Source organism: Hemicordylus capensis, chromosome 1 (assembly GCF_027244095.1).
Source record: "Hemicordylus capensis ecotype Gifberg chromosome 1, rHemCap1.1.pri, whole genome shotgun sequence".
Classification (NCBI taxonomy): Eukaryota; Metazoa; Chordata; class Lepidosauria; order Squamata; family Cordylidae; genus Hemicordylus; species Hemicordylus capensis.
The window spans coordinates 33429617-33445260 of NC_069657.1; the positions used below are offsets into that span (position 1 = coordinate 33429617).

The following is a 15644-nucleotide window of genomic DNA, read 5'->3' on the forward strand; positions in this document are numbered from 1 at the left end:
CCTTAGAGGGAACACTGGCCATGAAGTTGGTCACATGCTTAATTTGGTCTTTAGCTTTGATCAGGGTAGTGTTCCATGGGTGGGGACTTGTGCCATCTCTCCGTTGTCATGGAAGGAACAGCATCTGGTTAAGATAGAACTTGCAGCCTCAACCCACTTCTGCAGGGATGAAGGACCTATTAGATTGGTCTGCCCAAGGAGGTTATTGGATCCAATAGGAATCCAAGAAGTCTTGGAAAGGTTTAGGGTTGGCTCTACTAGTGATTCTGTGTGTTTTAAAAATTATTTAACATCGGTATACCACCCAAAACGCAAGTCTCTGTTGATGCTCTGGTGCAAACATGGAATAATGAACTCACTAGAGCATTAGACACAATAGCTCCTAAGTGTAATCTCCAACTTGCTTTAAAGACAGCCCCATGATATTCGGATGAATTATGGGAGCTGAAGCGGCAAGGTAGACAACTAGAGCGCAAGTGGAGAAAGACTGATCGTGTACAACACAGAGCACATTTGAAGATCTATGCTCTGGCAGTGCAGGCGACAAAGAAGCAGTTCTTTTCTGTCCGTATTTCTTCTGCAAAATTTAATGAGTTTTAATCTGGTTTAAAGGTTATTTATTTTAATTGTTGTATTAGGTGCCTTTTATTCTAATGTAAACTGCCCTGAACCACTTTAGGAAGGTTGGATTATAAATTGAATGAATAAAAAAATAAAAACAATAGAGAGGGGGCCAGAGAAATTTCACTTGGGAGGACGTTCCAAAGCTGTCATTTCTAACTCTCGTGTTCACCCAAGAAATAAAGTATACAGTTGGCTTAAGGAGCAGTAGATTTATTCCACTAAAATGTCTGCCTTATTACTTTTTTTTTGCTTCAAGAAAGTTCTCCAAATGTGAGTGAGGTGACTATGGAGACAATAATGAAGCAATGATAAAGCACCAGCCAAATATATAATCTATTCTGTTGAAAGGTTGCTCTATATTAGTCTTAGATGAAGAAGGTTAAACTCCTTTGGAAAATTCATCAGATGTTTTAATAGTTTATTTCTTACACGTCTTTAATATGAGGACAGTGATGCCTAGGCTTTTGGAAGAACATTGCGTATTTTGTAGTAAATCAACAGACATAAGAATACTGGGTTGAATCCTAAAAAACAACTTGCATAACAGAAGTTCAGTTGTTCAAGGAAAGAGATGGGCCATTTTTGCCGATCCTCCTTCTACAGCTCCCTACAAGTTCCAAAAAAGGTTCTTGAGGGCTGGGGAGCCCTCCTATCAAGAACAGATTTTTGGGACATAGCAAAAAGAAGAGCAATGAAGTGAAGTGAAAAATCACTCCTCTGTTGCTCCTTGTGTGATAGAACTTATTCCATTCATAAAATCTCTCCTTGGAATCCATCCCACTGAATGGGTTCACTGATGTCAATATTGTGCACTGAACATCTTTAAAATTCAGTAGAGATGGCATGTGTACATGTGTTTTGAAGTGGTTAATGTTAGGATATATTTTGAGATACTATTGCCTGTCAGAGTCATAGCAAGAACTGGGCTGACAGGTTTTTAGCAAGTCCAAAGAATTCTGGTACTGAAAACATATGGCTAGTTATTCAGCTATATATTCTCTTTGAAATCTATCTTTTGTGTGGTATTCCATTTTCAGGGAACAATATGAGAGGAGGCAACACAATAAGTAGTCTCTGAACAGCTGAGTTTTCTAGCCAGCTGAGATGATGGCCAAGAGATCTTATAATGTTGATCCCTAGTGTCCAGAATCATGACTCAGCTCTTCCCTTTATGAGGTTTTGAAGCAGGATAAGTCCCTTTCTGTGTTTACCATCTCCAAGAGAAACCATTTTAAATTGGCTTTAATTTTGTTTTAGTGAGTGAGTTTGTTTGTTTGTTTGTTTTTAATCAGTGTTTATATTTGTGAACCACCTCCCTAGAGCCATCTGGATGAGGTGGTTTAAAAATTCAATTTGGTAAATTAAAAAGAGAGAACCTTAAAATGGAATATTAAGGTTCTTTGGATTTTTAACGAGGCTTGCACAAATTCTACAAGAGTGCAGCGTACATATTGCTGACTGCATAAGACCAAAACTCTAATCAAATCCAAACAGGAAGACCGTAAGTTCAAGAGGAAAAACATTATAATGCCTCTTGAAATTTTTTTAAAAACCCTCAGTTTTTGATTTGGGACATCCTGAAGGCAAACAAAGTTATAGTTATATGGCTACTCTTCTTAATTCAGAATTTCAGAAACAGTAGATTCCCTTTTTTTGATTAACATTGGGCCAAAGCTGCTCTCACATTATAATCTTTCTTGGTGTGAAAGGCCAAACATTCTTTTATGGCTTAGAAACTGCTTCCCAAGTCAGGGTCAGACGATCTATCAGATGCCTTAAAAGAACACTTAAGGCCTATTCTCATGTTGCTTGTAGGGTATGCTTGTGTAGAACTAGGTGTGTGTCCCTCTTTGCGAGAAATGCCCTGATCCTCTTTCAGTTGCTATTGCAAAGTTATTTGCGTTTTTAAGAGAAAGAGACATGTCCAAATTCTCACCTTCTCGCTTGGAGAGGGGTGTGTGTGTGTATTTTGTATTTGGAATATGAACAAGAACAAACAAGTGAAGTAAGAATCTGCCTTTAGGCTTGGAATACCTTGGATTCCTTTCCATTCCCTATGACATTTCTGGCTATGCTACTACTGCTGCTACTTAATATTTCTTTCAGTACCCATAATATGCAGTGCACAGAGCCAGACTTCATCCTGTTATCCTGCACTCATTTGAGGAAGAGATTATCCTTTGGGGATTTATTTTGCTCACCCCGTTCTTGCATCTTTGAAAGTCCAAGGATGTTTGAATGCTGGGCATGCGTGATTTGACTGTAGAGAGAGGTCATTCCATCATGTGCTTCTTGTGGGATAACATGATTGTGCAAGATCTTGCCTAGCTGATTTGCCAACTGGGGTTTTCCTTACCATGCAGACAGAAATAAGCTAACTGGAGAGAATCTCCTCAGATACCTGGTCTTAATTTTAGCCCGTTGTAGATCATGATTATATAAATGAAATGAGAAGGCAGCCTAGTACTCCAAGTTGACTTTAATTTGGAGGAAAAAAGAGGATTTATTTTTTAAAAAGAAATATAATCTCTTGTGGAAGTACCAGATCAGTCTATAGCTTTTTCATTGACTGTCACAAAGGAAATGTGCAGTGTTCTTCTAGGGACTAGAAGTCCTGCATAAAGAAGGTTTAATCCAAGCCTGATGTTAATGTTGGAACGTTATTAAAAACTAGTTGTGCTGTGCTCCCTCTCCAGATCCGAAGAGATTGGCCTTGGATGGCACTTGTTTGGTTTGTTTTGACCTCAGAGCATCATCAATATCTAAATTGGAGATGGCCAGCCTGAGGCTTTATAGCTAATTTTGAACCACAATTCCCATCATTCCTATCCATAATGGCCAACAGCCATGGCTTATGGGAGTTGTAGATCAGCCTGAGGGTCCTCCCAGTTTATGGGACAACCTGTTCTAAATCTTGAGAAATTAACATGGGAATTATTGGTTTTATTACCACTACAGAATCCACATAGTGGTGGGAAACCCCCGTTGCTTTTTACCCCCGCTCACTCTATGGAATGTTGTATGCTTCTGTTCTCTCTAGTATGATTCTAATATCTATACAATGAGGCTTCTCTGGGAGAGATCCTGAGACTATGGAGTGTGTTGTCATCGTCAGTGTGCTGATGGTCTGTAGCTTTGTGTTTTCATTTTTGGCAGATCCAGAAGCAGCAGGGTTTGCTTTCTAGATGAGTCAATGAAGCAAGTTGAATGCGGATAAGATAGAGGAGATGATTAATAATGGCCTGTGCAATACTGGGTGGGTGGGTTTGCTGGCCTTAGTAAAGCAATGATCACCCTGACTAATCAGGCTTATGGTCTGAGTGTCGCCATGGACCTGGCATGGCTTCTGGATGCCAGGGTGGCAGCTATGGTATGGAGTATGGTTTTTATCAGCTGCCCCTGATTCACTGACTCTGCCTCTTCTTGGAAAACAAGGGCTTTGACCCAGTCATCTATGCTTTGATGACTTCTCACATCAGTTTACTGCAAAGAAATGTTTATGACACTGTCCTTTACATAGTAGTCTGGAAGCTGGAAGCCATGCAGAATGCTGCACTTTTCTTAGCCATACCATGGGCCCACCCTGACCACTGAGATTTGTGAATGAAACTCTGCGCCAGATCTCTTCCTCTAGGTCAGGGATGGACAACCCAAGACTTTCTAGCTGTGGTTGGACACACACCATCAGTTGCAATCTAATTGTAGTTGGATATGATAGGAGTTGGAGTCGAAGCTGTAGATTGAAGGCATATGATGCATTTTTGAAAGGGTCAGTGTTTCTGAATTTAAAACTCAAGAGTTTTTGATTTGGGACACCCTGAAGGCAAACAAAGTTATAGTTGTATGGCTACTGTTCTTAATTCAGAATTTCAGAGACAGTAGTTTATCTTTCTTGATTAACATTGGGCCAAAGCTACTCACACATCAGGACAGGTATTTCTAGTGTCGGAATAAATGGCTTGAGGAGGAAAAAGTCAAAATCCCAATAGTTCTTTTTGGTCTCTGTGTTTAGAGCAGAACATTCTCTGTGGTGGCACCACAATCGTGGAGCACCCTCCTCAGTGAGGCACCTGAAGCAATATTTGGTACATCCACATGCTGTAGAGTTACCAAATGACTCTACAGCCATTCGAGTCCCAGGCCATGCTCTGAGGGCACATGCTTTAACCACCTTGATTTGCCACCCATGGAAACTATGCAGTTCTAGTCTAGTCAGTGTCTGGATGGGTGACTGAGAATCTCCATGGAGCCTCTTTGAGTTTTGTGAAGGAAGAAAGGTGGAATTCAAGTGTAATAATAATAAAAGTACTCCTTCCCATTAGGGATGTGCTGGAATCGAGAGTTGTGCACAGATTTGAAGCTGAGCCAGTTTGTGGGGTTTACAAACCTATTTGACTGGTGGAGGGTGGGGCAGTGAGTGGCACCTTTTTAAAAGGGAGGACAGCAGATCCTTACCTGCTCCTCTGCCGCTTCACGCAGCTTCCTGCTGCAATGGTGCACCCCCCTCCCTGGAGCCCACATGCAGCAACACGCACATGGCCTTTGTGCATGCCACCACAGTGCCGGTGAGCTAGGGGCTTCTGCGGAGTGTGCTGCTGCTGCAGGAAGCTACCCTCCACCAGTTGAACTGGTTCAGCTTTGAATCTGTGCATGAATCTCTATTCATTCACATCCTCACTCCCCATAGTTAGAAATGAATTTTGGAAACTGGTTTGAGTAACTGTCACTACCATTACATCTGTGTCAACATTAGCAACTCCAAAAATGTAATGGGTTGTGCACAACTGTGGGGGTTAGGGAAGACCATTATTTGGATATTGGACACTGCACGGGGGCTATAAGCACTCTTCTTCCAAAAGCAGATTTTCTTTGGCAAAGCTAGTATAAGCTGACTGCCTTTTTTCTGTTGCATACTTCTGTTTTTCAAAAGTGAAAAAATGGCATTTTAAATGGGTGGTGGATTGATTTAAAATGCTGTCAAGTCGATTTCAACTCCTGGTGCCCACAGAGCCCTGTGGTTGTCTTTGGTAGAATACAGGAGGGGTTTACCATTGCTTCCTCCCATGCAGTGTGAGATGATGCCTTTCAGCATCTTCCTGTATCACTGCTGCCCAATATAGTACCGGTGGGGATTTGACCCGACAACCTTCTGCTTGTTAGTCAAGCATTTCCCCGCTGCGTCACTTAAGGTGGAGGGTGGATTGATTTAGGCCTTGATAATTTTTCCTTGGATTTAGGAGCCAGCCTAAAAATATTGGAGCCAGACAATGGATACTTAATGAAATTACTGGACTTAGTGATTAACATTGTGGGGTTGGTGGTAAATGAGCTTCTCTTTATCCCCCTTGTAAGTAACATACTTAGAACAGAAGCAGGAGTGGGGGCAAGATTTTCTTAAATAACCCTGCCTCTGAATATCCTAGTCTAGATGCCGTGGCTCCCTGGTGCCTGGAGATTTGTCAAGCTCTGGATTAATTAGAATTGTGAAGCACCTCTTGAGAATTTACAAGCCAAACCAAAAGAGCTTCTTCATCCACTGCTCTCCTGCCTTTATTTTTATTATTATGAACTGGGTGATGTAAATGTTCAAGCATATGACTTCCTTTTTTCATCTGAATGCTTATCTTTTCATATTTGAATTAGTCCTGGTATATCCGTTTCATAAATAAACTTGTTTATAAGAGGAGGAGAGCTGGTCTTGTGGTAGCAAGCATAACTTGTCCCCTTCGCTAAACAGGGTCTGCCCTGGTTGCATATGAATGGGAGACTTGATATATGAGCACTGTAAGACATTACCCTCAGGGGATGGAGCCACTCTGAGAAGAGCATCTAGGTTCCAAGTTCCCTCCCTGGCATCTCCAAGATAGGACAAGGGTTTTTTTATAGGACAAGATTTTTTTATTGAACCAACAAACTACCAAAGCATACAGTACGTTGCCAAAGCACAATTATATACAAAGTGGTTGTTTGTACATCATATATCTACAAAGATTTACACACAAGGATTTGGAGACCCACAGGGTTATAAAGTATATGCAGGCAGTACTGTAACTCGGGGATGGGGGATTACAAGGCACATCAGGTAATCGGGGGGCGGGGTTACGTCCAGCAGGGCTGAGAGAGATTCCTGCCTGCAGCCTTGGAGAAGCTGCTTCCAGTCTGTGTAGACAATACTGAGCTAGATGGACCAATGGTCTGACTCAGTATATGGCAGCTTCTTATGTTTTATCAGCCTAAATAAGAACTGTCAAATAGACCTTAAGTATGTTTGGCCACCAGGTCACTTGCACTTTTTAGAAGTATAATAGAAACTGCATGAAATATGCGGAGAAAGGAAAGTTTGAAATTTTTGAGTTGACTTCATGGCTTTTCCCCCTTTTGCCTTTATCCTGCTACCAGTTTGATATTATCACCACAAGGCCTGAGATTCTTGAGATAACCATGTATTGAAATACTTCCGTTTGAAAAATTGCAGTCTAGTTAAGCAGATATGATTGGATGCTTCATAGTGCTCTATTTGTCCCTGTTGGCTGTGTTGAAATTTCTTGATCACTTAGTTATCCTTTATAATTTTTTTCCTTTATCCTTTTTTCCTTTATCCTTTATAATTTTTCTCTTTTTGTTTAGAGCAGCATTTAGTATATGTGAAGTGGGGGAGGATCCTTCAGTTAAGTTGGCACTGGTAGTCATGCTTTCTCATTATACAGCTAAAACTATTTTTCTAGGTAAGAGGAATGCATTTCAGGGTTCTGTGCATAATGCCGATCTGTTTATTTGTTATCAAAAATTGCTTTCCATTTAGAAAATTGGAAGGGAGACCTGGGGTGGTGGGTGAGTGAGTATATGTGTTTGTGTGTTGAAATTATGTACTGCTACTATATTGTAACACAAGGGAACTTTATCCTTTAGTATTTTATTCTGAATTTGGAATCTAAACATGTATGACAAGATTGCCTGGACTCCTAAAAATTTGTCATACATGCTGAGGAACTGAAACTACTATCTTGGTCCAAAAACCTTTAAATGTGCTTTCCCCAGCCTGGAATATATATGACTTGTGCTGATATTAAAGCAATAACTAGTCTTACAGTTTATTGCTACTCTAAGTAACTTAATTTCTTTTTTATTTTTCAGGAAAAGAGGGATAGAAGTCATACAGGTGAGTACAAATGATGCGTTTCTTTATTTTGAAAAGACTTTTTCCCCGAATCATGCCTTACAGTAATTAGTTTGCCACTGATAATAAAAGCTGAAAAGCTATAAACAGAAACATAACTGCATTTTAAGTTGTCTTCCTTTGTTTTTAATTTTAACTGCTAATGCTGCTTATAGTGAGGTACCATTTAAGGCAGGGCTGCACAACGGTGGCCCTCATGCAGATGTTGGACACGTACTCCCATAATCTGGACTGTTGGCCCCTGTGGCTGGGGAGTAGTCCAAAAATGGCTGAAAGGTCAAAGTTGTGCAGCTCTGCCTTAACGTAACATTGCAATACAGTAAGATGTGAGGTTGGAATAGGTAGATGGAGGACCTTGTTATTCGTGGGGGTTCCATTCCGCAATTGTACTATGGATATGGAAACGGTGAATATCGAGACATTAAAGTAAATGTATCCATGGCGGGATAGGTTCCCAGTTGGCCGAAAATGCTTCTAAATTGCCAAAAATCTACTGTCTTTGAGCAAGGGGGCATGCAGGGGGGAGTTCCTTACTGTGCTTTGCTGTTCCCCCTGAGTTGCACTGTGCCCGCGGAATGCCTGAAAAACTGCCAAAAATCACTGGGTTTTTTTGTTAAGACCGGAGCAGCCGGAAATGATCTCCGTGGTCATTTACGGCTATCTCCGACCCACAGATATGCAAGGTCAATATGACCCTCCCCCACATATGCATAATGAATCTGTGGCTAACAAGGTTTTACTGTACCTAAAGCACACGGGTTGCATAGATCATAGCAGCACTGTCGGTATTCAGATTATGGGGTGAAGCTGCAGAGGTGGCCTTAATCTAGAAGCCTCCCCTCCTGTTTTAGTCAATTCATGCTCCCCAACCTTCTATAAAGCATTGGTAAAGCCCCCCTCTCCTATAGTTCAAACACTGTCTAGTGCTCCCTCTCTTCCTCTTGCTTGCAGTGTGTTGTAGTTAAACACACATAGGTCATATCATGCATTTCATTACATAATAGGGAGAGGGAAGGGAGTTAGAACACTGCACCACTATGTGTGCTTAATGCTTAGCTTCACCCGAAGTCTTTCATGTACTCCAATTAGCTCTTCTTAAACTTGCCAGTGAACAGAACAGAATTTTCAGGTAAGTATTATATCTGGATTTGGCCAGTGTTGGAGAAGGTCTACTGGGCTTCATGGGCCCATTTGCTCTGACTGGGTAGGAATAGTTTTGTGAGGTATGCTTTATGGCACGAGTTCTCAAGGTCGAGTCCCCAGCTGTTGTGGACTACAACTCCCATCATCTCTAGTCACAATGGCATTTGGGCATTGTGGCTGGGGATAATGGGAGTTGTAGTACAACCACAGCTGAGGATCAAGTTGGAGAACAGCTTTATCACTCTTCACTCCCTTCATTCATTTAGGTTTTTTTAAAAGCTAAACCATGGTTTGATTAGTTTCTAATTGAATTTCAAACTACATTGTCCAGATCTGTGATTAATGTCGATAGTTTCCTTGACTAGAGAAGCAAAACACTGGCTTACATCTTTTCCTACTTGTTATGCATTGAAGTGACATTGATACAAAGCAAATACTTTGCTGTAAGAGGATGGAGTATTTCTTTGGTGTGTGTCTTAGTAAAACTGTCATCTTCAAATGAGGACCAATGACATCATGCAAAGTTTTAATAATTCAAGAACAAAACCTGATTTATACTTTCAGAGAAGTCTTGGAGTTAAGAAGGCCTCTGTGGGTGGTATTTAGTGCTCTGTGTGGAATCAGAAAGTATGTTAGGCATACCTTGAAGTAATAGCAAGCATAAACATGGAAAGTTGCTTTCTATTGAGTCAGTCCATAGGTCTATCCAGTGTTGTCTACTCTCTCTGACAGTGGCTCTCCAGGGTTTCAAAGGTAGGTGTCTTTCCCAGCCCAACCTGGAAATGCCAGGGATTGAACATGGGACTTGTTGCATGAAAAGCAGATGCTCTGTGACTGAGCTACAACACCACCCACAAAGCCTTGTGCCCCTGCTAACTGGGCAAAGAGGCACCTTTTACCGTGGCGATTCTCTTTATTTAGCAAGGGGAGAGTAACTGGCCCTATCCACCCCCAGCACAGCATCCCTCCAGTGACTGTTGCTGGTGTCTATCTTATGTTTCTTTTTAGATTGTGAGCCTTTGGGGACAGGGATCCATCTTATTTATTTATTTATGATTCCTCTGTGTAAACTGCCCTGAGCCATTTTTGGAAGGGCGGTATAGAAATCAAATTATTATTATTATTATTATTAGATAGGTATAATAGGGTGGAGAGAGGAAAGGTGCTGGATCTATGCAATGAATCAATGCACCCAAATGGCTTACATATAGTTGCTTTGAATTGTTTTACTGGGCATATCTTGTATGCTGGCTACTAATGTATATAGGTCTCCCCTAAAATATGACAGGACTATGCAGTCATGTCAGACCGACAGCACTATCAGATCTGACATCCACTTTGGGAAATTTTGGATTAATTCTGACATGATTTTCATAGATCCTTATTTATTGGAAAGTTTGGAGTGAATTCTCTATTGTGTTGGATTTATATCAGAATTCAAAAGAGCTCTTTTAGGGCTTCTAGAAGCCAAGCCAAACAATGTTGCCATAAAGGTAAAGTTGTGCCGTCAAGTCCATGTCGACTCATGGTGACCACAGAGCCATGTGCTTTTCTTTGGTAGAATACAGGAGGGGTTTACCATTGCCATCTCCCGTTCAGTATGAGATGCCTTTCAGCATCTTCCTATATTGCATACAGTTGCCTTATTTGGAACAGGCTGGGGGTGGGGTGGCAGAAAGAGTTCTGGAGTGACAGATCAAGCTCGATATTTGCAGTGAAATTATATCAAATGGTCTGAGTTGTTCCAATCACAGAACCTCTGGGGAGAGGCACAGATCCCTATGTTCTTGCTCAACTACTAATCTAGGTCCCATGCTTAAAAAACACACCAAACCATTAAAAATCAGTGGGTGGGCCAGTATGCTTCAAAGCCATGTACTTACCACCGTGGGAGATTTGATAACAATCTGCCCAGCTATTCTGAAGTTATTCCTCCCATTTTTGGCACCCCATGTTATATTACTTCCATATGAAGGCAAGGAGTGTTTTTCTCCTACAGGGGCATGTTCAGTGGTCAATTCCTGAAGCTATTGATATTACTTTCTGCCATGAAATAAAACATTTATGGTGCTTTTTAAGTTTTAAAAGCTTATTCCAAAATTGATTAAAAATCAACAGCTGAATGAATTTCTTTTAAAGTCCACATACTTAATGCAGTTATCATGTACTACCACCATGTGAAATTTCAGAGCTTCATTACAGCCATTCAGGAATTATTCATTTTTTAAAATGTTTCCAATTAATCCCTATGTGAAATCCAACTCAAATCAAATATTTCTGACTGAAATCAGACCTGACCTGACTAACAACTTTAAAGGACTCTCATTCTGATTCCAACCATTTTCATGATGGATTGGTGTCGAATAAGAGCTGACAATCTTTCACAAGCACTGGCGTTGAATGTGAACTGGAATGCCAATGTAGAAGTCTGATTTTTATGGCCACTTAATCCTGAGTGGTGTCCAGGACCAAGAAGTCAGAGTTGTAGAACCATCTTGTAGATGCAAGATGTCAGAGTTGTAGAACCATTTGGGAATGGTGACCATAGTGTGATCCAGTTCAGCTTATATGCAAGTGGAGCATTGCCAAGGAAGTCCAACGCAGATGTATTGGACTTCAGAAGAGGAAAGATGTCACAAATGTGAGGACTGGTGAAAAAGAAGCTGAAAGGGAAAATCAGAAGAGTCAAATCTCTCCAGAAGACATGGGACTTACTTAAAACAACAATAATAGAAGCTCAGTTGTAATGTATACAAAGAAGGAGGAAAGGTACCACCAAGTTCAGGTGGATGCCTTGGATTGCTAACAAGTAGAGTCAGGGAAGATATAAAAGAGAAGAAGACTTTCTTCAGAAAATGGAAGTCCTGCCCAAATGAAGAGAACAGAAAGGAACATAAATTCTGTCAAAGGAAATGCAAGTAGACAATAAGTGATGCAAAAGAGAAGGAGCATGTAGCTAGAAGTGTCGAGAATAACAAAAACTTTTAAAAATGTATCAGAAGCTAAAAACCTGGCAGGGAGGAGTTTGGACTCTTTAGATGATGAGGTCATGAAAAGGATTGAGGAAGATATTGCAGAGAAGCTGAATGAGTTATTTGCATCCCTCTTAATGGCAGAGGATACTGACCATACACCCACTGAGCTTCTCAGGGTTGGAGACTGAAGAACTGGGCCAATTTGAGGTGACAAGAGAGAATGTTCTAAAATGTCTTCAAAAACTAAAAATTAACAAATCACCAGGGCTATTTGTTAATCCTTTGTTAATAAAGTTCTGAAGGAAATCAAGTGTGAAATTGCTGATCTCCTAGTAACAACAATGTGAGCTGCCCAGAGATGCAAGTTTTGGGCGGGATATAAATATGTCCAAAAATAATAAACTTGTCTCTACAGTCAGGCTCTATACTGGAGGGAGGAGTGGAAAGTAGCTAATGTAACTCTGATTTTCAAAAGGGATCCAGGGGGGATCCAGAAAACTACAGGCCAATTAGCTTAATTTCTGTGCTGGGTAAATTGATGGGAATCATTCTTAAAGACAAAATTGTTACATATAGAATAACAGGCCTTGCTGAAGGAGAAGCAGCATGATTTCTGCAAGGGCAAGTCTTGCCTCACTAACCTTTTGGATTTATTTGAGATTGTCAGTAGGCATGTGGATAAAGGTGATCTGGTTGACATAGTATACTTGGACTTCCAAAAAGCTTTTGACAAAGTTCCCCACCAAAGGCACTTGAGTAAACTTAGCAGTCATGGGATAAGGGGTCAGGTTCATGTGTGGATTGCTAACTGGTTGAAGGACAGGAAACAGAGGGTAGGAATAAATGGACAGCTCTCATAATGGAGAGAAATAAGAAGTGCAATCCCCCAGGGATGTGTACTGGGACCAGTGCTCTTTAACTTGTTCATAAATGACCTAGAGGTTGGGATAAGCAGCGAGCTGGCCAAATTTGCAGATGACACTAAACTATTTAGGGTAGTAAAGTCCACAACGGATTGTGAGGAGCTGCCAAAAGATCTCTCCAAACTGGGTGAGTGGGCGACAAAATGGCAAATGCAGTTCAATGTAAGCAAGTGTAAAGTGATGCATATTGTGGCAAAAATCCCCAACTTCAAATATATGCTGATTGGATCTGAGCTGTCAGTGACTGACCAAGAGGGATCTTGGGGTTGTGGTGGACACAACATTGAAAGTGTCAACTAAGTGCGCAGCAGCTGTGAAAAATGTTGATTCTATGCTAGAAATAATTAGGAAGGGGATTGAAAATAAAAAAATACTAGTACTATAATGCACTTATACAAATATATAGTGTGACCACATTTGGAGTTTGCATGCAGTTCTGGTCACTGTATCTTAAGGAGGACATTGTAGAACTTTGTGGAAAAGGTGTAGAAGAGGGCAGCCAAGATGATCAGGGGCCTGGAATACCTTCCTTATGTGGGAAGGCTTTTTAGTTTGGAAAAGAGGCGACTATGGGGAGACATGATAGAGGTGTATAAAATTATGCATGGAGTGAACATAGAGAAATTTTATTCTCAATTTCTCACAACACTAGAACCAGGGGTCGTCCTATGAAACCAAAGGCCAGGAAATTTAGGACTGACAAAAGGAAGTACTTTTTCACACAGCACATAGTTAACTATGGAGTTTTCTGCTATGGGATGTGGTGATAGCCAATAGTTTTGATGGTTTTTAAAGGGGATTAGAAAAATTTATGGATGATGGGTCTATCAATGGTTACTAGTTGGTGGCTGTAGGGCACCTCCAATCTCAGAGGCAAGATACTTCTCAATACCAGTTGCAGGGGAGCAACAGCAGAAGAGAGGGCATGCCCTCACCTCTTGCCTGTGGGCTTTTCAGAGGCATCTGGTGGACTACTTTGTGAAGCAGAATGCTGGACTAGATAGGCCTTGGGCTTGAGCCAGTTGGGCTGTTCTTGTGTTGTCTTGGGATGGCCATTTGTCTCTGCTGGATAAGAAGAGAAATGGGATGTATGCCAGAGATATAGCAGAGGAAACTATCAATGATATATAGCATTACACTCTGTGAGGAAATGGGGCTCTTCCTATTTATTTTTGATAAAATATTTGTTGGCACATAAATATTTTAAACAAATCCTGAACCATTTACTGAAAAAGGGAAAAGTCTGCTATAAGTATTTATATCCTGTTTTTCCATTTTCAGTAAAATGCTCAAGGTGGTTAGAGAGATCTGTAGTATTTGGGTAATGCAATGCCAGAATTCCAACAGATAGGCACATAATGTGCATTCTGTCCTCCTTTGGATTTTAGCAATTTTTCTGTTGGCATTTGTTAAAATGCTTAAAACCACATCTAAAATATGCAAACCAATAAAAAATTAATATAGACAACATTATGTTGGTTTGGGAGGAATTTGCATGACTGTAATGTAGCACATACAGCAGGATGCTGAAGTTCAGACAGTTGTCGAGAGTGCAAACTGTTTGTAGGCTAGGATGAGTTTACCCTTCTGATAATTTTGGGTAAGAGTTAGTCACTTTAATACCTTTTTAATATATAGCTCCTCTGTGGTAGAGTACAAAGAAATACATGATGTTAATTCTTGTAACCAGAACTGCAATAATCCAGGCTACAGAAAATAATAAATTCAGAGGTGGCAATATGCAGTCTTGGTGGATCCAAGAAGCCATGTGGCTTAGAGTGGCACAGAATCGTAGGCCATTCTTAGCCATTTTTGATAGGGCTCCTCAAAGTGGAATCTGTATATGCAGGCATCCGTTTACACAGAGAACACCTGCTTCCTTCTTGCTTTTTGCTCTTCAGTGCTTCAGGTAATAAAAGACAGCACCTCCATTCATCATTTCAAAGGTGGAACAAAAGATCTTATGATGTGATTTAGACTTCTTTTTTCATTAGTAATTGGCAGTGTTTGTTTATGATGTCATATATGCTTGTCCAAATGTACTGTTCTCACCATACAAATCTGGCCTTGTATGCTTTGCCAGTTTCTTGGGGCACATTTATTTTCATGATGTTTTGAGGTTTGTTTAATATTTATCTTGGAATTCACTTTTCTGGTTATCAAATAGTATTAAAATTCAGATAGCAAAGGCCCAAACTATTGTCCATAGATATCTGTAGTATTTGTCAGTAAAATGCTCATCTGTTGTCATGGTGAATTTTCTTTGTTTTTCATAGCAAAACATTGCTTTGTTCTTGGTGATATTGGTACCCTACATTGCAGTTCTTTTGTTCCTCTGCTTTTCTCTCCCTTTTGATGTTCCCATGTTATATACACACCAGGAACAGGTCTGTTATTTTTAAATGAAATGCTGAATATCCAGAGAGATCAGAATACTGTACAATGAACTGAAAGGGGATATTTCAACTGCATTCTGATAACAGATTCTGAAGGAATTAAGAATATAAGTAAGAGTCTTATAAGAGTGTTAACCACTTTTATTTTAAACTAGCTGGGCCAGGCGCAGAGCATCTGAACCGCTAGTTCTTCCCCCTCGGTTTCCCTCTGTTCTCTGCCCCCACCCACCGCTTTCCCCCCCTGTCTGCCACCACCGTTTTCTTTCCCCCCTCACCCGCAAGCCTGTCCACTGGTGCCGGCGCTTTACTCTCCCACTACTGGCAGCTCACTCGCAAACTCTCGCTAGAGCTGCCACGCATGGGATTAACGACGAGTACGCCTTAGAGAACCATATAGATATCGATA

General features: G+C 40.7%; 1 protein-coding gene across 2 annotated transcripts in view; it reads left to right on the plus strand.

Annotated features, from left to right (window-relative positions):
- ITPK1 (inositol-tetrakisphosphate 1-kinase) overlaps positions 1–15644 on the plus strand; it is a 227526-nt gene that overhangs the window by 52939 nt on the left and 158943 nt on the right. For both annotated transcript variants that reach the window (XM_053261319.1, XM_053261327.1), the window contains exon 2: positions 7759–7783. In XM_053261319.1, coding sequence (XP_053117294.1) covers positions 7759–7783 — 25 coding nt within the window. The remainder of the gene's footprint in view (positions 1–7758; positions 7784–15644) is intronic.